Source organism: Mustela nigripes, chromosome 17, assembly GCF_022355385.1.
Source record: "Mustela nigripes isolate SB6536 chromosome 17, MUSNIG.SB6536, whole genome shotgun sequence".
Classification (NCBI taxonomy): domain Eukaryota; kingdom Metazoa; phylum Chordata; class Mammalia; order Carnivora; family Mustelidae; genus Mustela; species Mustela nigripes.
The window spans coordinates 33,601,884-33,622,784 of NC_081573.1; the positions used below are offsets into that span (position 1 = coordinate 33,601,884).

Here is a 20,901-nt window from a genome sequence, read left to right on the forward strand (position 1 = left end):
AAGATCGAGGCGTAGGCGGGACCAAGGAAATGGCAGTCCTTATTGGCTTATTAGAAGCTAAGGGGAGGATCTTGAATTCTCTTTCCTCGTGATTAGCCCAATTCAGGAAGAGGGGGCGGGTACTTAGGAAGAGCGGCAGAAGCGCCTGCTTCGATTGGTCAAACCTGGCGGGAGGGGGAGCGCTCGCGGGGGTTGATTGGTGCGGTAGGTGAGGAGGGCGGAGCTCTGAGCCGGAGGTTTTGTTGTGAGGGTCGGTTGTCAAGCAGCGGCCAATCAGGGCGGGGGATGGAGGCAAGTGGGGGTCGCGCCTGGAGCGGAGCCTTGGCCTCGGGAGCCTCAGCTGCAGGTGGAGTGGGCGAGGGGGCGAGGAGGCGAGGGGGACTCTGGGCCTAGTATTGGGCCAAGCCAGGCAGGGCCGAGCCGGGCTGTGGCGAGAGGGCTGCGGGCGGGGGGAAGTTGGAGCCCATGCCCCTCGAGCTGAGAGGAGTGGGAGGATCAGGCGAGGCCGAGGGACTAGCCCCAGCCTCAGGACAGGCGGGACGGGCGGGACGGGCGTGGGGGCCGGAGGAGAAAACCAGGGAGGCCGGAAGCGGAGCCGGGGGTCTGCAGGAGGCTGAGTGATGAATAGGGACATTGGAAGCAGGAGAGTGAATGAATGGGGAATACTGATCGCAGAAGGGGAAGGAAATAGAGGGGGTCTGGCGAGGCAGGGGTCAGGTTAAGGAGCTCAGGAGACAGGATGTGCAGGATTGGGGGACACAAGCGACCAGGAGAAGGGGAATGAACGAAGGACTAGAGAAGCAGAGCTGGGGAATCTAGGAGGGAGGGGGCGGAGAGGAGAGCGTTCATGGGAAAGAGGCTTGGAGAAAGGGGGTAGAAGCTTCATGAGGTGGCCTTTTAGAGTTGGGGAGGCATACCGACTCATGCCCAGACTGGAGACCTAGTTCCCAGAACTGTCCTTGGGAACTGAGGGGACCAGGAGTAGTTCCCTTGATGCCAAGGCAGGGATTGGACCCTCAGGGCCCTCTTTGACATTCTCCCCAGAGATGACTTAAATGCCTGCTGCCTCTGGAGTGCTTCTCCTGGGTCCCAAAGCTTTGCCTCTGGCTCCACCCCCCTTCCCATAGCGTCAGAGGAAACAGTGACTCCCAGAGATCTATGTGAACTGCAGACATGTGGTCTTCCCCGCCCCACTGCGGCTGCTGCTGCTCTCTGGGCAGCCAGCCTCCTGGAACAGAGGCTCCTGCCATCCCATCATCCTGGCCTCTGGGAGGACCTTTCTTTCCCTGTGTTCCAAGTCACCCTGCCTGAGGTGCCTATCCAGATTCTCAAACACAGTTCAGCTCCTGGCTCTGGTGGCTCTGGTGGCTCTGGTGGGTGTCTGTCCATGCAGTAGCCTTGGTGACCCGCGGAGCTGCGCTGTGGTTCTGCAAGCCCAGCATGCCCCGAAGTCTCACCAGATGTTTTCTGATAAGCCATCGCCTTCTGTTTGTGTTCCAGCCCAGTGTTGAACTGACATGGCTCGAGCCTGACCTTCCATTAGCTGCGATCCTGACGGGCACACACAGGCTGTTGCTGTGGCTGCTGTGAATGATCTAAAACCACGAGGCGGTCCGGGACTGAGAGACGAGGCATTCCCTCTGCCTGGATGTGTGGAAACTCCCTGCCAACTTGATTGGTGGATCTGGGGGGGGATCCACCCCCACCCCGTGAACAAAGTACAGTCCATCTAGTGGGTGGAGCTTCAGGTGCCAGCCAACTGAAGGATGGCCACCCCTGTGGTCACCAAGACGGCCTGGAAGTTACGTGAGTGACTTTCTTTTTTTTTTTTTCTTTCTCACCCCATTTATTCCATTAGCTGCTTGTTTCCACGTGGCCTGAACCCCCGGATTTATCTCCTGTTCTTGGCACAGAGGGAGACTAGCCTTGGAGACAGACCAGGATGCAAATCATGACTTTGGCACTTCTTAGCAGGGTGACACTGGGCAGGTGACTTAACCTTTCTGAGGCTTCATTTCCTATCTGTACAGTGAGCTAATCATACCTGCATCATAGAGCTGCTGTGAGACCCAGGCAGGGTGGTGAACATAAGAGAAGCACTTGGTGCATTTAGGCTGACGGGCGGGACTGGGGGAGAGACGCTGAGAGGTGTTCCTAGCATTTGCAGACCTCTCGTGGGCCAGGCTTCCTCCGTGAGATCTTGGGCATCTTGGAGCTGCTGGGGGGGCAGTAGTGAGAGAGTAGGCCCAGAGATGCTGGCAGTGCTCTGGAATGTCACTAAGCTCCAGCACCGCCCACCCTCACATTATTCTCCACGAGCAGCTCTGAACTTTCTGATCGAGCAGCTCTAAACTTTCTGATCCTAGGACCTCTTTATACTTTGAAAAATTGTTGAGGACCCCAAAGAGTTTTTGTTCATGGGAATCATCACTATTTACATGTTAGAAATCAATACTCAGGCATCTTAAGACACAAGAGTATACAGTCAAATGTGCCACTTGTGATGGGGCCATCATATGTCTTGTATCTTCCTGAAACCACCCCACCCCTGTATGCTTGTGAGCAAACAAGTGTGTAAATAGTCAGATGCCATCTTGGTGTTATTATGAAAATAGGTTTGTTCTCTTGGACCCCCAGAAAGGATCTTGATCCTTGAAGATCTTGAAGATCCTAAGGTCCCCCAGATCATATTTTGGGAACTGCCTTACTCCACCTGTGATAACCTGTGGCCATACTGGTCACCTTCTGCTATGAGCTGTCCCCAGCTTTTTTCAGAAGCTGGGCAAGGCTCCCCCACTCTTTAACTGTTAGAACCTGGGCAAAGCCCAGTGCTGGACCTCAGTGTGCTCACAGGTAAAATGAGAGCTTTGGGTAGTTTCAAGTTGTTTCTTAGCGGTAGGGCTCTGAGAGAACCCTGTCATAGGCTCCCAAGGAGGGTGTACTTTGCAGAGAGTGGCTTTGTGTTTATTGGGGTTACGTATTCCTTCAGTAGCTGGTCTTTCCTGAGCATAGAACCAGGCACTGGGGAGATAGTTGGCTGGGGGTGGGGGTTGCAAAGCGGATGAGGTCTCCGTGTAATGGGGCCTAGAGCCTGGGGAAAGCAAGAGGCAGAAATCAGGTAACCACACCCCTCCACTTCTCCTTGTCTGATTCCAAACTGGAGCATGTGCTTTCAATCAATTAACTAGAGGGGTAGAGGAGTGCTGTAGGCTGCCTAAAGAGACATACAAAGGCCCTGGGGCAGGAAGCTTAGCATGTTGGAAGGGCTCGAAGGCACCCATGGGCTGCCACACCACAGTGGAGAGAATGTGCCAAATGAAGCTGTTGGGGTCTTCAGGGATATATGTCCACAGGACCCCAGCCCTTCTGAGGCCTTCGCTTTATCTTAAAGGCAAAGTCAAGCCATCGAAGTGTTCAAACAAGAGGTAATAGGATCAGGCATGTTGGGCTCTGATGACAAGTTCATGTGCATAGCCATCTCCATGATTATAAGCTCTCTGAAGAGCCCAAAGCCAAGTGACCCCTGGCTCCCTATGCCTATAGAGTCCAGCAAGGATCAGAAGCTTCTAGGCCTGGTGTCCATCACATACCTACCTCTCTTCGAGGTCCCTGGCCCTTCCAGGGGCTTCAGTCAGGCTGGAGACCTTAGGCAGGCTGCTTAAAGGGGAGTGATCTGAGCCTTCTAGAAGGGCCCCACCTTCAAATCCTTCTCACCCCTATGTCTGTAGGTCTTCAGCTGGATGCCCTGTGCCAGGACCCATCTGATCAGGCTGTAACATGAGCATAGGGGCCTTCTTACTGTCCTTCCCCACTGGCTCCCCAGTGCTGGGCCTAAAGCAGATACCCAGGACACATGTGTATTATGAGTTAAGGGCTGTCTCCAGGGGCAGTAGTCCTGAGGCCTACAGAGCAGTAGCAGTGTGCCCAGGAAGTCCTGGGAAGGTGCGGCCCAGCTGGAAGTTTCCCTGGGAAAGGTGAGAGCCAGGGTAGACACCCAGACCTTATAGGTAGCTCACAAGTCGGGGACAGTGCACACAGGGAGTATTTTCAGATAAGGGGAAAGGGCCCAAGGCTTGGGAACAAAGTGCTGAGGGAGAAGGTGGTTTGTCCTCTTTCTGAGTTGGCTAGTCAGTGGGGCCCAGCAGTAGCTGTTGAACAGATAAGAGGCTATGGCCCAAGCCCCAGAGCACCTCAGGCATCTGTCCCTAAGTGTCCAGAGGACAGAAGGCTCCATAGTTGGGATGAGAACTAGGAAGGGGCTCAGCTCCCTTGGGTCCAGTGATGGGGTCCCTGAGCCCCCCGCTGACGTTGGGGCCTGCCGAAGACTCTCGCCTCTGCTAGGGCTGGGCGCTGCCTGTCCCTGGCTCTGGCCAGGCCAGGCCCTGAGGTGGGATCCGTGAGATCGAGCCTGGGGTCTGGCGCCCCGGGCAGGCTTGACAGACCCTCTGAGACATGCTGCCTGACAAACAGCCTCTCTGGGCCCCGTTTCCCAGTCGCCCTGTGGTCTGAGGCCTGTGCCACAGAGACCCCCAGGCTGGGTGGAGGCTGGAGCTGGAGGCTGCCTGTGGAACGAAGCAAGCCCTTTCCCTCAGCGTCACCCAAGCCAGCCTCCCAGTTGCCTCAGGGTGTCAGTGGGATATTCCCTTTGCTGGAGTGGGGAGACCTGTCTTTTCTCCTCATTCCAGGAGGAACTCGCTGAGGGCCTGGCTTGGTGGTCTGGGCTGCCTCTTGGTTCCTAGCTCATGTTCCAGGCTATGTTGGTTCTCTTTGGAGCCCTAATGAGACCCTCTGTGGCCCATGTCTGCCGCCCCTGCTGCTTCCCCAGCGGCCCGGGCCAGGGGCCCTCAGGCTGCCCGCCATGGCCATCCCGCCCACTCTGTCTGGTCAGTCCTCACTCCCACCCCTCCCACCCAGGCCTCTCAGTCAGCTGCCTCCTGCCTCCCATGCAGCCCACCCTCCTGTGCCTGCTGGGGTCCCCGTCGCCCACCGTCTGTGCCTTAGCCTTACTAACAACTGCCGAGCACGGCTTACAGCGTGTTCTTGGTGGCTCCTCAGCAACTTGGTGAAGCAGGCACTGCTATGATCCCCATTTACCTGACGAGGAACCCAGCCTCAGAGAGGGTGAGTGACTGGTCTAAGGCCACACAGCCTGCAGTAGCCACGCTCAGACCAGAACCTGGTCCACTGTTCTAAAGCTGCAGGCTGAAGCCCTAGGTGGGCTCACTTGGAGGCAGCTTGTCTAGAGTTGACCCAAACGGTTCCCAAAGCGTGTTCCCCAAAGTGGGTTTACGTGTATAGCAAGCTGCAGCAGAGAGATGCTTAGGGGGTTATGTGGGTCAGTATTTTTCATTTTAATAATTATTTTTTGTTTTTCATTTTGTATTCTAGAAGAAGTATAATGAATGTATCAATCCTGTAACTTTATGGATTTTATTGCTTAATTGTCTTTATATAGAGCTAAATACGGAAGGCAAGTCCATGTTTTAAGTTGAGCAGAGTAAGCATGAGAATATGACCGGTCGGCGTGCAGCGAAAAGAGCACACCTTGCGGCATGGGGGTGGGACAGGGAATACCCAAAGCGGGGAAGTAGCCGTTCCTGCCTGGGGTACAGGCCTGCCCTCGCCGCCAGGCCTCTGGGTCTTGCCAGGGTGTCTGGCACCAGAGGGGAGCCGAGGCGGACAGACCCTTCCACCTGGGCTTCGAGTGCCAGGACCAAGGGCCTCACCGGGCAGGGCCCAGCCCTGCTCCCTGTGGCCGTGACTAGCCCTCTGACTGCGTTCTCCTCCTGTCTTTCCTTGTGTAGAGGAGATTGTCGCCCACGCCAGTAATGTGTCCTCGCTGGTGCTGGGCAAGGCCTCTGGGCGACTGCTGGCTACTGGTGGGGATGACTGCCGTGTCAACCTGTGGTCCATCAACAAACCCAACTGCATCATGGTGAGACTCACTGGCTGGTGGGGGACAGGGCCAAGGCCCGGGGAGGGAAGTGGGGTGGGGTCAGGGGCAGGCAGCTCTGCAGGCTCTGTCGGGCCCAGGGCACCCCAGCGGGAGGCTAGGGGGACACAGCACTGCATCAGTGCCCCCAAGATGTCTGGGACCATGGCCAGCCCTGAGGAATGGGGAAGTCACTTGGTGGTGGACAGAGTTCTGCTGCATCTGTGTGAGTAAAGCTAAAATAAGCCCATGGGCCCGAGATAGACGCTTGCCCACCAACCTACCCGCCTACCTGTCAGCTGCACTTGGACATTACTTTGAACCATCCTCTGTCTGCTTCCACAAGGAGGATGTGAGGGCACCTGGCTGAAGCTGCTTAGCGAGCTGGTTCTTTACTAGCTCTTGCCCCGGTTGCACAACCAATTCCTTGCCAAGACCTGTCTTCCAAAACAGGAAAACATAAAGGAGGAAAAAATACATAAATGAATTCCATTTCCATCATCCAGAGACTGCTACGGTGTCCTTCTAGGTGCTGGCGTAGGTCCATATGTGTATATGCACACGCATGTACACGTACATACACACATGCAAACACGTACCCGTGTGCACCACATGTCTGTAGAATGGCATATTTTTGGAACACTGTCTTATTTACTCCTGTAGCCTGGGTTTTGAAGGAAACAATCTTTATTGTTTGCGAGCATTTTCCGGTGTCAACAAATACCCTTCCACAGCAGCGTTTGTGGTGGCTTCGGGGTGTACCATCCTCGGCAGGAGCCAGAATTAGCTTAGCCTCGCCCTATTCCCAGCACAAAAGTCCTCTGCAGCGCTTTGGCTCTGCTCAGCCGAGGAGGCGAACAGTCCTCCTCTCGCTCAGCCTTTGAGCAGATCTGTGAAGGCCACATTATCTGAGGGTGTGCACTTTTTATAAAAAGCTTTCAAAACAGATTGCCAAATCGCCCTCCAGAAATCAATTTACATTCTCTCCAGCCAGCACCGGGACCTGCCCTGTCCCCCTCCGTGACCTTGCAAGCACAGGTTATTAACATTCTTTTGATCTTGGCCACCTAATGATAAAAAGGGATGGGAAGTTGTTATTTATTTTTTTAGTAGAAACTTAATCGCCTCAGTATTTCTGTGAGATGCAGGCCAGGGTTGAGAGCCGGGCTGAACCAGGGCTCTGGTGAAGAACCGAACTGAAATCACTTTGTTTTGTTTCACTTCGTTTTCAGGGTTCCAATGAGTCCCACCCCCCAAAATGCCAAAGTAACACAGATGGAAAATAAGCGAACAAACACTGGCCAAAACAGGCCTGAAGTGACCCCATGCCCTTGTCCCGCTTCTTCCTCGGGGGTCAGCCTGCAGGGCTCACCCTGTGCCCGCCCCGCTGAGGGGCTGCAGACCTGGCAACTTCCTGCTCACCCTCAGATTCAGACATCCTGGGCCCCCTGCTTGGGGTCCCTCTGCCGGTCCCTGTGTGTTCTGAGCACGTGTGAGTTCTTACCGCTCAGTGTCCAAGGGACGTGGGGTACGAAGTGAGAAGTCTTCTTTTCTCCCCTGACCCCCATAACCCTCCCAGGACAACCACGGTCTGGGGTCACCCTGTGTCCTTCCAGAATTATTTTCTATGTCTGCGAGCAAAAATGTATGTCTCTTCCCTTCCCCCTCCACTTTTGTTTTGTTTTGTGTCACGGAGATTAGTCTTTAGTCTTTATCGTATTCAGATGGTCGCCTCGTTCATCTCTATAGCCAGATAGTATTCTGTCTCCAGGGGGACCACTGCTTAGCTGACAGTGTCTGCTGGTGGGCATTTATATGGCTTCTGGTGTTTTGTGAAAAAGATTCACTGTGGCCAGTAACCTTGGGTCTGTTTTGTTTGCTGTGTGGTTGAGTTGTGTGCGGGGGTAGGCTCCCAGGGGCAGTGGAGAGGTTGTGCATTTCTAAATGCGGACACATTTTGCCCAGTTGCTCCCCCCCACCATGGAGTTTATACCCATTTATACTCCTGCTGGCGATGGCCAGGAGTCACACAAGCTGCTTGTGACCATCTGGCCTTTGGGCAGTTCTGCTGGGGAGCAATTTCCCCATTACCCTCACCCCCATCTCCCGAACGTTGTTTTAGCAAACAGTGGAGTTACTGCTGTGCTTTGCGGTAACCAGTGCTGGGCAGGGAATGACAGATGCCATGGACTTCAGATTTAGGCCTTTTTTCCAGAAAGTTGGAAATGCCAGCATCTCCTATTCTTCTCGGGCTGGACCAGGGCCTGGCTCAGCCCTGCTCCAGCTCTGGCCTGCCCTGAGTTGGGGGACAGTTTTTTCCAGTAAAGTCCCCAAAGGCTCTCTCTGGGTTCCACAATCCCTTGCCTAGGAATATGGCAAGGTCCTCCACCAGGGGCAGCCTCTGGAGATCTAGGCATTCCAGAGGGGAGAGATGTGTGCCATTGACAAGCCAGGCCTCGGTTCTGTCAGGGTTTCCCCCACTGAGGGGCTCGTCCAAGCAGAGGGGAGACAGAAGCAGAGCCTGGGTGGGCAGTGGTTTGGACTCAGGGCTGGAGGGTCAGCTGCTCCCCACTTACAAGGGGCCCAGGGCCATTTTGGCAAATGATGCCCACATCAGGGGCACAGTGGGCCATGGGATGGGGTTGGAGCATGACGGAGGTCTGGCCCAGTTTTAGCCCTGGAAGCTAAAACCAGGAGAAGCAGCTGGCCACCCCGCGTGCAGGAAACCCTAGATGCGGTTCCATGGAACACAGCCTCCCTGCTTGAGCCCCTTCTTGCTGCTGCCCTTCGCAGGGAGCCAGAATGTGGGCCAGCAGCTTGGGCTTTCTCCACGCAGGGCACTGAAGCTGCTACCCTCTCTCCACAGAGCCTGACGGGTCACACGTCCCCAGTGGAGAGCGTCCGCCTCAACACCCCGGAGGAGCTCATCGTGGCCGGCTCCCAGTCAGGCTCCATCCGCGTTTGGGACCTAGAAGCTGCCAAAAGTAGGCATCTGTACTCACCTTCCCACGTGCACTCCGGTGGCCGTGTTATCTCAGGCTCTGCTCTTGAGCTGCTTCCTCCAGGAAGCCTGTCCTGATTACACTGGGTGCTTCCCTCTGGGAGACCCTGACCACTCCACCCCCTTGAGCTTAGCAGCAGCGACATGCTGTTGCTGTCCGTGAGCGCTGACACTCAGGAGGCAGCCAGAAAGGTCCAGACAGATCATTGTGGGTGTGTGGGCGGGTGGGTGTGTAGATTCAGAACCTGGAAAAATGTCAGGTGCCACCAGGGGCCACACAGGAGATGTAAACAAGGGGGCCTGTGGGGAGAACTGGGGTGTCCTGACTTGGCGGTGGCTGCCTCTGAGCCTGCCTGCCCAGGGTAGCCCGATCCTCTTGTCTCCTTGAGCTTTGTTTATACTTGCTTTTCATCTTTAGAGAAGTTATACATAGTTTAAAAAGTCAAGTGCCAGGCATTTTACAAATAAGCACGATGGAAATGAGAAGCTTCAGCCCACTCCTTCCCACTCTCCAGACGCCTCAACCTTCTGTCCTTTGATCTGGTGTCTTGCTACCTCCCCTTCCCGAAGCAACATGGTATTATGGAACTCCTGTCTCTGGCTGCCTTCCTCCTGGGCAAGACAGGAAGTTAACTCTCCTAGGGGCGCCTGGCTGGCTCAGTCGGGGAGCCTGGGACTCTTGATCTCAGGGTTGTGAGTTTGAGCCCCACGTTGGGTGTAGAGATTACTTAAAAAATAAAATCTTAAACAAAAAAGAAGTTAGTTCTCTTAGAGCCGCTGGCCCTCCCTTGTCACTGCCAGCGTTGTTCTCCTGATTTCACCGTGTAAATACTCTGCATTTATCGGACCAGGCCCGCAGAGCTGTGACAGCGGATTGTGTTTCTTCTGGAGTTAATGGCTGTGTTTTCCATCTGTATGTGTCCTACATCTGTTACTAATTTGTCCCCAGATTCTCTGCCTGAAGAGTAAGCCTCCTCCTTGAGGTACCCTTGAAGCCATCTCATAATTGAGGTGTCTCTTCTCAGAGCCTCTGTCCCCCGGGTCCCAGTGTCGGGGGAGCACCGGGCCTGCAGCCCGGCCACCATCTTGGGGCCACCTAGTCTTCGGGGAGGTCTCCCATCTTGCTGCTGCGCCAGAGTCCGCGTTACCATCTTTCTCGGTTTTCTGCCTCTCTCTACTGGAACACATTCTTTCATAGCTTACTGAGAAGGGGTGCGTGACAGGCACAGTTTTCGAGACCGTTTGTGGCTGAAAATGATTTTATTCTATCCTCATCCTTCTTTATTTATTTTATTTATTTTAGAGTCCGTAGAAGTCTAGATTGGAGATTGTTTTCCCTCAGAAGTTTGAAGGTGCAGCTGCGTTGCATGTTAGGTTCCTGTTTGGTGGCCATTGGGAGGTCTGCGCTGTCTCCTCTTGGGTCCCTCGCGTGCGACCTACTTCTCCTGTCTCTCTGCAAGCTCATAGGCTGTTTGTCCCAGCGTCCTGGGGTTTTGTAGTGATGACCCTTGGTCCCATGCTAGATCCTAGCTCGGTTCTTTCAGTGTGTCAGCCCGTGCCTTTGGTTCTGGACCACGTGGGGAGTCACGCCTTGCCAAACGCGGGGGGAATCTCAGTGTCCGTGGCTGCGGCCACATGCCAGTGGGCCCAGTGTTGCCAGCTGTACAGATTTTTCAAGAGAAGTTGGGGATTTGGACATTTAAGTAGAAATCCCCCCATCCCCTTTTCTAAATGTTGACCGCTAATTCAACATTTTTTTCAGAACACTATGCAGAGCAGCCTGGGAGGTCCAAGTAAAACCTGCTTTTTGCCAGCGTCCAGCCTGGACCTCCCAGCGTGCCAGGCCAGAGGCCCGCTGCTGCCTGAAGGATGGGAGAGGGAGCCGTGGTGTGGGTTTTGTGGGGGCTGCTTTTTCCAGAAGACGGCCCCCTTGCCTGGTTGAGACTTGGGTTCTCTCTGGCCTCTCCTGGGGTATATGCTCTACCATGATGGCCGCCGCCAGCGTGCATGACCAGTGGCCAGGGACTCCGCTCCAGGACGGTGCTCTTGTTGCAAAGATGGCCCTCAAGGGAGATGTTGCCCCAGGCCTGCTGGGTGAGGTTTGCCTGCCCGGGGATGGGTGTGTGTGCAAGACAGAGCCCGTGAGATCGCCAACCCGGGCCACATGCTTAGCATCTCAGCATGCGCTCCCGCTGCCTGGCCCCACGCGGAGCCGGAGAGTTGCTGGACTTGAAGGGGATGGGGGGGAGCAAGCCCCAGCTGGCCAGGCCTAGGCTGAGGGGGCAGAGAGGCTCAGGCACAAGGCGGTTTGCTTCCTGGGACGTCTCTGCCTGGATCTCAGTCCCAGCGGATAGCACCAGCCGTTCACCGTTCACCGAGGAGCAAGGGACAAAAGGCTAAAGCCAAGGGCACCCCTGTCCCTCAGCCGTGACTACTTCGCACAGAAGGGAAACAAACATGAGGAGTTCCTTGAGGCGGTCAAAGAATGAAAACCGAACACCTGTGGAATTCCTGGGCCCTAGAGTCTCAGGGTTGGTTACTCTCCAAGGAGCTCGTTTCCAACACTTGGCCCAGACCCCACGCCCAGGGAACCTGATTCAGTAGTGGCGGAAGCCCCAAATCTGGCTTGCACTAAGCTTCCAGATGGTTCTGATGCAGAGCCGTGTTGGCAGGTCCCTCTTATTTGACACATGGGCAAACTGGGGCCCAAGGAGGACCCCTGAACCTGATAAAGACCCCGTGGCCAGGGTGGTGGAAGCTGGGACTGAAATTCTGGCGTCAAGACTCCCATCCCAGTGCTCTTCATGCTGCTGTTCGAGGGGTTCAGTGATGGAATGGAAACTTGCCCTCAGCAGCCATGGCAGGAAGAGCTCAGACCACAGGCCAACCTCCACTCCCACCCTCCACAGCCTGAGTGAAAACAAGGGGCAGCTTGGCGCCCAGGTGCAGAGAGGCTCCTAAGGAGGCTGGCGATCATCACGTGGGTTGCGCTGAAAAGCCGCCCATCGCTGGAGCATTTGGGCGGAGGTCGGACAGCGACCAGCTGGGAGGGCCTAGAGCTCCCACAGAGGGCGGACGGATCCAGGGCGCCCCTCCAGCCTGCGGCTCCTGGTCCTGCGACAGTCCTGCGGTAGGAGGCCTTCCAAGGGCCTTCCTGGGACAAGAGCAAGGGCAGAAGTCACGCCGGAAGAATGCGGTCCTGCCTGCTTTCCACGGCGCAGCCAGAGGGCGGGGTGGGCCAGCCCGGTCATCCCACAGGAAGGTAGCATGTGTTTCGTGAATCTGGCCTACACGGGGTGGAACCCGCGCATCCTCTTGGGGCAGGGCAGGATTTGGGAAGCCTCCTTGTGGGATGCAAAGCCAGTGGGCTGGGAGGTGGGCACGGACTGGAGCAGGAGCCAGCATGCGTCCGCCTCCTCCGGGCCCTGGGCTTGGCCAGCAGAGCAGTGCGCGAGCCCCCGGTGGTGTATGACTGCCCCAGAGTGTGGGGAGGAGCAGCTGAGGTTTTGGTGTGGTTGAATTAGCTACTTGACAGACATGGCCGACACCGTGTCACCCTCTGTGAGGGATGTAAATAAAGGTGGCTCAGTCCCGGCCGGCAGCGGGCTGGGCCTGCTGCGGGGTGGCCCCAGGTAGGATGGGTGGATGTGGGGGGCTGCGGGCAGAGGGATGCAAGTGTTCTTGAGGCAGGGAACCCCCAGAGCAGCTCACCTTTTTCCTGCCCTTGGGTGTGCCTGCCTCTGTCTTAGGAGCCCTAGACAGATGGGCTCCCTTGACTCTGGCAAAGGGTCACGTGGTAAAGCCTGCTTCTCAGGACTCCGCCGCCTGCTTTAATTTCTGGCTCTGTGCCCTGCTGACCGGCCTGAGGGAGGCAGCTCCCCCCTCGGAGCCTCAGGCCCTCACCCATCTCCTGGTGCTGTTTGCAGGGGTTGGGGGGAGTGCCGAAGTCACTCGGGCTGTCCTCAGCACCCCAGGTATGCTCAGCAGCTATCCTGGGGACAAGGGAGGTGCCCAAATGACTGTGGTACTGAGTAGTGGTCCTCGCTGGTGCCTGAAGACTGAGGACCAAGACAGGTGCTCTGAGGCCAGAGGAGAAGAGAAGGTCTGCTTTGGGGGACAGAGCTCTCCTTCAGAAAGGAGGGCCAGGGAGACTAACTCTAGCTGGTATTCATTGAGCACTTACTGTGTGCACGCCCATGCTAAGCCCCTTACTTCCCGTTCTCCTAACTCTGATTGTGACCCATTATGAGCCTCAGGGAGGGGAAGGGATGGCCCAGGGTCACCTGGCAAGCGAGGAGCAGCGCAGAACTGCTGCCATTTCTGGCTGGCTCCAGAGCCCTGAACTTGGACCTCGAGGGATGGAGACAATCTCGTGCAGTAGAGTTTGAATCCCTCCGTGCCTGGAGCGCGCCTCTCTTGACTCTAAAGCACTGCATTCGGAGTCTGCTTGGACCCTCCTCCAGCGGGAGCACGTCGCCTCACGACACAGCTGTTCCACCTTGGCTCAAACCTAAGGATGGCCGGATTCCCACAGCCCTTTGCCCCTCCACTTATGGGGTGATCTGTTTTCTTCAGACATCAGAATTATGAATCTTTCAAAAAGCCAGACACTTGAGGCCGGAGAGAAGAGGCAAATGTGAGTGTCACCGGGGAATACTCGGGGACGGAGACACAAGGTTTGCTCGCGGGCCGGGCCGGGCCGGGCTCGGCCACGGAGCTGCAATGGAAGCTGAGTTTTCCCGGGGTAGCAGGAGGTAACTGGCCCCAGTCACATCCTCTGTTCTCTTGGTTCACACAGCACCTCCTCTTATCCTCACAACTACCCTCAAGATCCCTTGTACAGGGAGCTGGTGTGAGCACCACAGCCACTCCGGGGATGCCCTCCACATTGCCTTTCTTGGGGCCTTTGCCCACCATTTCCCTCTGCCTAATATCCTTCCTCACCCTCCACTCACTGATATCCTCTTTGAATACTGCCTCCTCCAAAAAGCCTTCCTGGATTTCTCTTTTCAACCAAGCAGCTTCTCTGCCAGCATGGGCTCACCTGCCTGCCTCTTCTGTCTCGACTGTGGTGAAATGCCCAGTGGAACATAAGCTGTCTATCCATGAACCGAGTGCAGTGGTTTTCCAGCTCTGCTGCCTCCAGGGCAGTGGCCTTATAGGAGCACACTGGGACGAGCGCAGGGGCACAGGCTACGGGGGCTTGGGTCAGGACAGAAATGGCTGTCATCTCTCGGGACAAAAACAGGAAGGTCGGGTGCTGTGATGATAGGACTCCGGTTGATGTATCTCCCTGTTTTGAAAATCACTGCTGTTCTGGTTCTCTGTGCAGTTATCGTGGAAGCACGCACCTGCGACCACCACAGTCATCCTCTGCCGGGTGCCTGGCTTGCCCCTCACGCCCCTGTCTCTGCTCTCTTCCTCGGCAGTTCTTCGCACGCTTATGGGCCACAAAGCCAACATCTGCAGCCTGGACTTCCACCCGTACGGCGAGTTCGTAGCCTCGGGCTCCCAGGACACGAACATCAAGGTGAGACCCTGTCTGTGCCCTGTGTCCCCCGCTGAGACACATGCATCCGACGTGAGGAGCGGGCCTTTTGGTGCTGTGAGAGGGCCTCTTCCCTCTCTGGTGGTGCCCACAGCCTCCGAGGGAGGGGGACTTGGAAACGTTCGCCAGACATTCTTGCTCAGAATGCCCAGCTTTCTTTCACAAGCAGTTTCCAGATTGCTGTCATTTTGGGGTGTGATGACTGGAGTGCCTGGAGCCCCTCTCTGCTCATGGCCGCACACCACCCTCTGACCTGGGCTCCTACCCTCTGACCTGGGCAAGGCCGCTGCCACCCGAGCCCACCTTGGTCGTGACCTGTCCTGACTCTGCCACCCTTCTGCCCGCAGCTCTGGGACATCCGGAGGAAAGGCTGTGTTTTCCGGTACAGGGTAAGGAAGGCGCCCTTTGTCGGATAGTCAGTGAGCCCCATGCAGGCATGGAGGCTGGGGTAGTGCCCAGACCCTGGCAGGGGCTGGAAGGGATCACCGTCCAACCTGGGGGAGAACGTGAGAAACAAAAGTCCAAGAGAGAAGCCAGAATCTCGAGCAGAGCAGGAGCGCTGTGGGGGTTCCACCTGGATCCCCCGCTTTCCACAAATCCTCCCAGCGCCATGTTTACCAAACTGCGCTCCATACTCTGGTTCCGTAGGCAGGTGTCATGAGGTGAAAAGGATTCCTAGTCCTATGTGTTTTGGAAGCACTGAGTTGAATACATAATTTTGGAGGTATTTACGCCCTTGAAAATAAGAGAAAACACCTGACTCCCCCAAAACAGGTGTAAGATACGTGGTTTTCCAAACTGACCAGGATGCTCCGGATTTCCCAGAGCATCCCGCAGCACTGGGAATCCTGACTGCGTGGGGAGGTGTCCCTCCAGGACATCTCTGGCACACGGCCATCTGGCTCCAATTTGCCTATTGGTCAAGGGCAGGGAGGAACGGGGTGGAAAGAAGGGCAGCCCATTGGGCCCAGCTCCTCGGGTGAGCTCAGTGCTCTGTCCTCTCAGGGACACACCCAGGCCGTGAGGTGCCTCCGGTTCAGCCCTGACGGGAAGTGGCTGGCATCGGCTGCGGATGACCACACAGTGAAGGTAGCACCTGGCCTGGCCTGGGACTGGGGACTGGGGTCTGCTGAATGCTCTCCGGCTGGGTCTACACCTCCCTCCTGATCAGGCTCGCACATCTCACAGGGAAAGGCAGCTTGTAGATCGGGGTGGGGGTTGGGGAAGGGGAGCCGCAGCCAGGGGACAGCAGGCAGCCGAGATCCCGGGCCTGGTCGACCTCCAGCCTGCCCTGCTCTAGCTCTGGGATCTGACTGCTGGCAAGATGATGTCCGAGTTCCCTGGCCACACAGGGCCTGTCAACGTGGTGGAGTTTCACCCCAACGAGTACCTGCTGGCTTCTGGCAGCTCGGACAGGTGAGGAAGAACAAGGCCTGTCGCCCATGACTGCCATTTCTCACATGTCTGTCCTCTGTGTGCGAATGTCTGTCCCAGTGTCCCTCTGTCCTGAGGTGTTCTCTGCCCAATGATGCTATGTAGACTGACCTGACTTCCGGCCAAGCCGGGCTGGGGCCCTGGTCCCATCTCTTGCCGAGCTCTGGTCCCCAGCTCCAGTGTCCTGGGCTGTCATGGCATGTCCAGGTCCAAAGCCCATGCTCCCCTCGCATCGGCCAAGTCTCTCCTCCTGCCATGCGGGGTCAGCCCCTGGCCCTGGGTGGTGTTCTTAGTGGCCACCACCCAGGGGACAGGAGTTTGCAGAGAAATAGGCCTCCTGGGCCATGAGCCTGCATGGAGGCCAGCATGGGGACGCTGGCTTCCCAGCACAGTCTGACTGCCTTTGCAGGACCATCCGGTTCTGGGATCTGGAGAAGTTCCAGGTGGTGAGCTGCATCGAAGGAGAGCCAGGGCCTGTCAGGTGCGCCAGCAGCTGAGTGGTGGGTCTTCCTCCCGGGCAGTGGGTGTGCGGTTTGGGTGGGCCTTTCCCATCCCTGCTCCTGCTCCCCCTGTTTGGGGCTCCCCGCAGCCTCCCTGGATTGCTTGGGACCCATGGTCCACTCTCACCTCCCCCAGGAGTGTCCTGTTCAACCCCGACGGCTGCTGCCTGTACAGCGGCTGCCAGGACTCGCTGCGCGTCTACGGCTGGGAGCCTGAGCGCTGCTTTGATGTGGTCCTGGTCAGCTGGGGCAAGGTGGCCGACCTGGCTGTCTGCAACGACCAGCTGGTGAGAGCGCTGCTGCCTGTCCCTCCCCCTCCAGCCCCCGTGTACCCCCCAAGCCCTGCTGGGGTCCTGCCTGTGTGTGCCCCAGCTCTGCCGCTTCCTGCAGATAGGTGTGGCCTTCTCCCAGAGCAACGTCTCCTCTTATGTGGTGGACTTGACGCGGGTCACCAGGACAGGCACGGTGGCCCAGGACCCCGTGCAGGACAGCCGGCCCCTGGCGCAACAGCCAGCCCACCCCAGTGCCCCTCTTCGGCGCATCTATGAGCGGCCTGGCACAGCCTGCAGCAAGCCTCAGAGGTGGGGTGCTCAGGGCCCCAGAGGGCTCCGGAGGCGGGCCGGCACTGGGAAGGCTGTGGGGGGCCCAGCCCAGTTCACTGCGCCGGCCTCCTGTGGCCCTGTCCCCACCCCACAGGGTGAAGCAGAATTCGGAGAGTGAGCGTCGCAGCCCCAGCAGCGAGGATGACCGGGACGAGCGTGAGTCTCGGGCCGAAATCCAGAACGCTGAGGAGTACAACGAGATCTTCCAGCCCAAGAACAGCATCAGTGAGGCTTGCCCCCGCCCCCAGACCAGCCCGGCATTCCCATCTGGGCATGGAGGCAGACGGTGCTTAGTGGGGACAATGGCGCTCTGCTTCCTTGGCTGGAGTTCCGGCTCACCTCTTGGCCCCCAGGCTCTGGTCCCAGGTCCTCGAGGCCTGGCAGCTGCTCAGTGCTGTGGCGCATCCTGAGTGAGAGAAGGCCCCACGCGGACAAGTAGATGGGAGGGGACAGGCCTGAGCGTTTCCGGGAGCGGGAACGGGGTCATGGGTCTGCAGCTGTGTATGCACCTGGGACCACCTTACACCCATACTCACACGCCCACCCCTGGTGTGCCATGTCAGCCTCAGCCAACGTGAGTCCCCAGCCCCCTTTGCCTCTGTAGGCCGGACACCACCCCGAAGAAGTGAGCCCTTTCCGGCACCCCCAGAGGATGGTGAGTAAGGGGGCAGAGCCTGGCATCCCAGGGTCACCAGCTCCCCAGGCCTTCCTGCCATGGTGCCATCTCCGGCCTCTCTCCCACTAGATCTTTTCTCTGTGCTCACCCAAAAGCACCTACTGTGCTCTGGGACCCACACTAGGCCCTGGTGATGGAGCCTGAGCAAGGCAGGCAGGTGCCTCCCTCAGGAGCTCTCCCCCTAGTGAGCAGGGAGATGGCAGACAGCCACACAGCTTTGTGGAAGGGACAGTGCGGTGGAGGCAGAGGCGGGCAGGGTGAGGGCGGGCCACGGAAGGCCTGCAGGAGACGGGGGAGCAGGGAGGGGGTGCTGGTGGGAAGGGGTGAGAGGATGGCAGGCCCTGGGGTCTGGGAGCAGGAGGCCAGGCCCTGGCTGGGGTTTGGGTTTTGCTACTGGGTAAAAACGATCTGCTTTTGGACCGAAGAAGTCAGGGTAGGAGGCACCCTTGTCCTGTAGACTGTCCCTCCCGTAGACTGTCCCTCCCTTCCACCCAGCTTTCTCTTCAAGGGGCCATCTTATCATTCTCCCTCCTGGTGGGGTTTTCTGTGCATCCCTCTCACCGTCCACTCACTGCAGCACTGCCCCTCCCCACCCCCCTGCAGCCAGCACACACTCGATTTCCAGTGAGGTGACAGGGTGGCCTCTCCCTGGAGCTCCCCAGGTCCCATCCACACACCGTGCTTGACACCCTTCTGCCTGGTGATTGGGTGGAAAATGGCCAGATCCAGCCTCCACGCTCACGCTTCCCTAGGAGTGCCCCCACCCCCCACATACACAACTGCTGCGATCTCCTTCCTCGGTTGCCCCACCGACTGCTCCATCCCTCCCAGTGATGTGGGTGCTCCCCAGAAGCCCACCACAAGCCCTGCCTTCTTCCCACTAGTCCCTTTGGGCCTGGCCTAACCCAGAGATCTTTCCCTTTTGCCTCCAGACATGGTCTCAGCCAAGGAGGTGGCCAAGCCCAGCCCGACCATGGACTCGCAGTTCCCGGTGCCAAATGTACGTCTGGGTGGAGAGGGCATGGTGCGGGGCTGGGAGCAGGGCCACAGTCCTGAACTCAGGTTGGGGCCCTCCATGCCAGGGTGGGCAGAGGGGGCAGCCTCGGGCTGGCTCCCCACTGAGCTCCGGACCCCATCAGCTCGAGGTCCCGCCCCGGCCCCCAGCTGTCACTCCCACGCCTGCGCCCAAGGCTGAGCCCGCCATCATCCCTGCCACCCGGAATGAGCCCATCGGGCTGAAGGCCTCTGACTTCCTGCCTGTGAGTGGGGGTCCAGCCTGAGGGCAGGGTGGAGGCCCGGGGGGCAAGGATGGAACTTGACCACCAGCACCTGTCCTGAACAGGCCGTGAAGATCCCCCAGCAGGCCGAGCTGGTCGACGAGGACGCCATGTCGCAGATCCGCAAAGGCCATGACACTATGTGCGTGGTGCTCACCAGCCGCCACAAGAACCTGGACACCGTGCGGGCCGTGTGGACCACAGGCGATATCAAGGCAAGCTCTTCTCCCCCAGGGTTTGGGCTGACCCCAGGAGAAAGCTGGCCAGGGCAGGCCGTGGGGCTGGGTGGCCCCTGTCCCTACACGGCAGCTTTCGTGTCTGTTTCTGTCATCATCATCGTCATGAGCTGCCAGTTATTGAGCATCTCTTGACGCACCTGGTCTCACACTCCTCACCTGAGCTGCAGGCTTGTAAGCAGCCCCCAACAAAGCCCCTCAGGCTGTGCCCAGGCAGGGCCTGCGCCCTCCCCGTCCCCTCTGACAGGCACTGTCTGTTTGCACAGACGTCGGTGGACTCGGCTGTGGCCATCAATGACCTGTCAGTGGTAGTGGACCTCCTGAACATTGTCAACCAGAAAGCGTGAGTAGTTGTCGTGGGGCGGGGCTGGCCCAGGAGCTGGAGCCGGCTGCTAACGGTCCGTCCCTGGCCCTCTCCCCAGCTCCCTGTGGAAGCTGGACCTGTGCACCACGGTCTTGCCGCAGATCGAGAAGCTTCTACAAAGCAAGTATGAGAGGTACGTGTGGGGAAACCATACCAGCCTCTCACGATGGGGAGGGGCAGGAGGCTCCTCAGGGACAATGGGAAGGACCCCCAGGGTCCACGCCCACATGTGTGCAAGGCACCACAATCCCCACCAAGTCGGAGAGGCCATGGTGAAAACGAGCCTGTGTTGCCCCTGGCCCTCTGCCTACTTCTCTGTATTTGTACCTTCTCTCTTTTTTCCTTCTGTGGCTCCATCCCTCCATCTGTGAAGCTACGTGCAGACTGGCTGCACGTCCCTGAAACTGATCCTGCAGCGGTTTCTGCCCCTGATCACGGACATCCTGGCGGCGCCCCCCTCTGTGGGTGTGGACATCAGCCGGGAGGAGAGGTGAGGGGCCAAGCAGCATGCCACTGTCGGGGTACAGAGGCCAGGGGGCCCAGCCTGCTTGTTGATGGCCCCAGCCTTGAGTGGAAGTCATGCCTGCGCCAGTAGCTTGGAACATGGGATGGGGGGTCCAGAGCTGGGGCTCTTCTGTGGCCAGGTGGCTCCTGCATCCAGGCCTTTGGCCTGCCTCCCAGAGGAGGGTGGGAGTGGTGTGGCAGGCAAGGCCCTAGCACTTGGCGCTCGACCTCTCTGCCCACAGGCTCCACAAGTGCCGGCTGTGCTACAAGCAGTTGAAGAGCATCAGTGGCCTCGTCAAGAGCAAGTCGGGTTTGAGTGGCCGCCATGGCAGTGCCTTCCGGGAGCTGCACTTACTTATGGCCAGTTTGGACTGAGGAGCTTTTGGGCCTGGCCTCAGCCCCTGTTCCCATTCCCTGTGCACTCCTGGGCCCGTGAGCCTCTGCCCGGCCCCCTCTGCAGCCCTGTGGCCATCCTGGAGGTGGTGGCTCCAGCCCACTGGCCACCTGCACAGCCCTGAGCTCTCAGACAACTTCTACCTGGCAGTGGCTGCCCTGCTTGGCCAACTCCTGCTTCTGGGGCAGCAAAGAGCACCCTGGGGCTGCTGCTGTAATTTATAAGGCGAATTTTATTAAATTTGTAACTATTCCCCAGTTTCTTTGCCTGGAGGTGCATTCTCCGGCCCTGCGGCTCTGCCTAGCCCAAGACTGCCCACTTGGGCCCTTCCGAGACAGAGGACTCCCCTCCAGGCCTGAGGCAGTGTGGCCAGCAGGGGGCAGCAGAGTGCCAGGCCTGCTGGAAGGGGCAAGTTCAGTGTACCTGGGGAGGG

General features: G+C 57.9%; 1 protein-coding gene across 2 annotated transcripts; it reads left to right on the top strand.

Moving 5' to 3' along the window:
• Positions 1–224: 224 nt before the first annotated feature.
• On the top strand, positions 225–20,725 carry KATNB1 (katanin regulatory subunit B1). 2 transcript variants are annotated; one of them, XM_059382274.1, is made up of 20 exons: positions 225–346; positions 1,501–1,806; positions 5,805–5,935; positions 8,799–8,916; positions 14,363–14,463; positions 14,829–14,870; positions 15,487–15,570; positions 15,782–15,897; positions 16,325–16,396; positions 16,552–16,702; positions 16,806–16,996; positions 17,112–17,242; positions 17,622–17,672; positions 18,626–18,693; positions 18,776–18,952; positions 19,036–19,185; positions 19,473–19,549; positions 19,629–19,703; positions 19,944–20,060; positions 20,317–20,725. In XM_059382274.1, the coding sequence occupies exons 2-20, from the start codon at positions 1,767–1,769 to the stop codon at positions 20,447–20,449; spliced, it is 2,025 nt and encodes a 674-aa protein (XP_059238257.1). In that variant the 5' UTR covers positions 225–346; positions 1,501–1,766; the 3' UTR covers positions 20,450–20,725. The 2 variants fall into 2 exon arrangements, with proteins under 2 accessions (XP_059238257.1, XP_059238258.1); XM_059382275.1 differs by having other exon boundaries at positions 226–346; positions 18,833–18,952.
• The last annotated feature ends 176 nt before the right edge of the window (positions 20,726–20,901 follow it).